General features: G+C 41.7%; 1 protein-coding gene across 1 annotated transcript in view; it reads left to right on the top strand.

The window, feature by feature from the left end:
- tspan12 (tetraspanin 12) overlaps nucleotides 1-350 on the top strand; it is an 8465-nt gene that overhangs the window by 4400 nt on the left and 3715 nt on the right. The window contains exon 2 of the mRNA XM_027283827.1: nucleotides 120-311. Coding sequence (XP_027139628.1) covers nucleotides 120-311 — 192 coding nt within the window. The remainder of the gene's footprint in view (nucleotides 1-119; nucleotides 312-350) is intronic.

Raw genomic sequence — 350 nt, 5'->3', positions numbered from 1 at the left:
AAACATCTCTGACAAACATCTCTGATCTCTGACAAACATCTCAGACAAACACCACTAAGTCATTTACAGAAATGTTGATTTAAATAAAAACATTTAATTCAACATTTTTGTTTGTAAAGAAATTAAAGCTGTCATATCGATGGACTCATGACGTGACATGTTTGTGTCTGTTCAGGTTGGAGGAAGCAGCCATCCTCACCTATTCTCCAGCTGTTCATCCCGTCATCATCTCCGTGTGCTGCTTCCTCATCATCGTGGCGATGGTCGGATACTGTGGCACGCTCAAATGTAACCTGCTGCTGCTGTCATGGGTACGAGTTACTCAGCTGCCTAGCACATTATACATACAT

This window comes from Larimichthys crocea, chromosome XI, assembly GCF_000972845.2.
Source record: "Larimichthys crocea isolate SSNF chromosome XI, L_crocea_2.0, whole genome shotgun sequence".
Taxonomy (NCBI): Eukaryota; Metazoa; Chordata; class Actinopteri; family Sciaenidae; genus Larimichthys; species Larimichthys crocea.
This window is presented reverse-complemented; position numbering and strand designations above follow the sequence as displayed.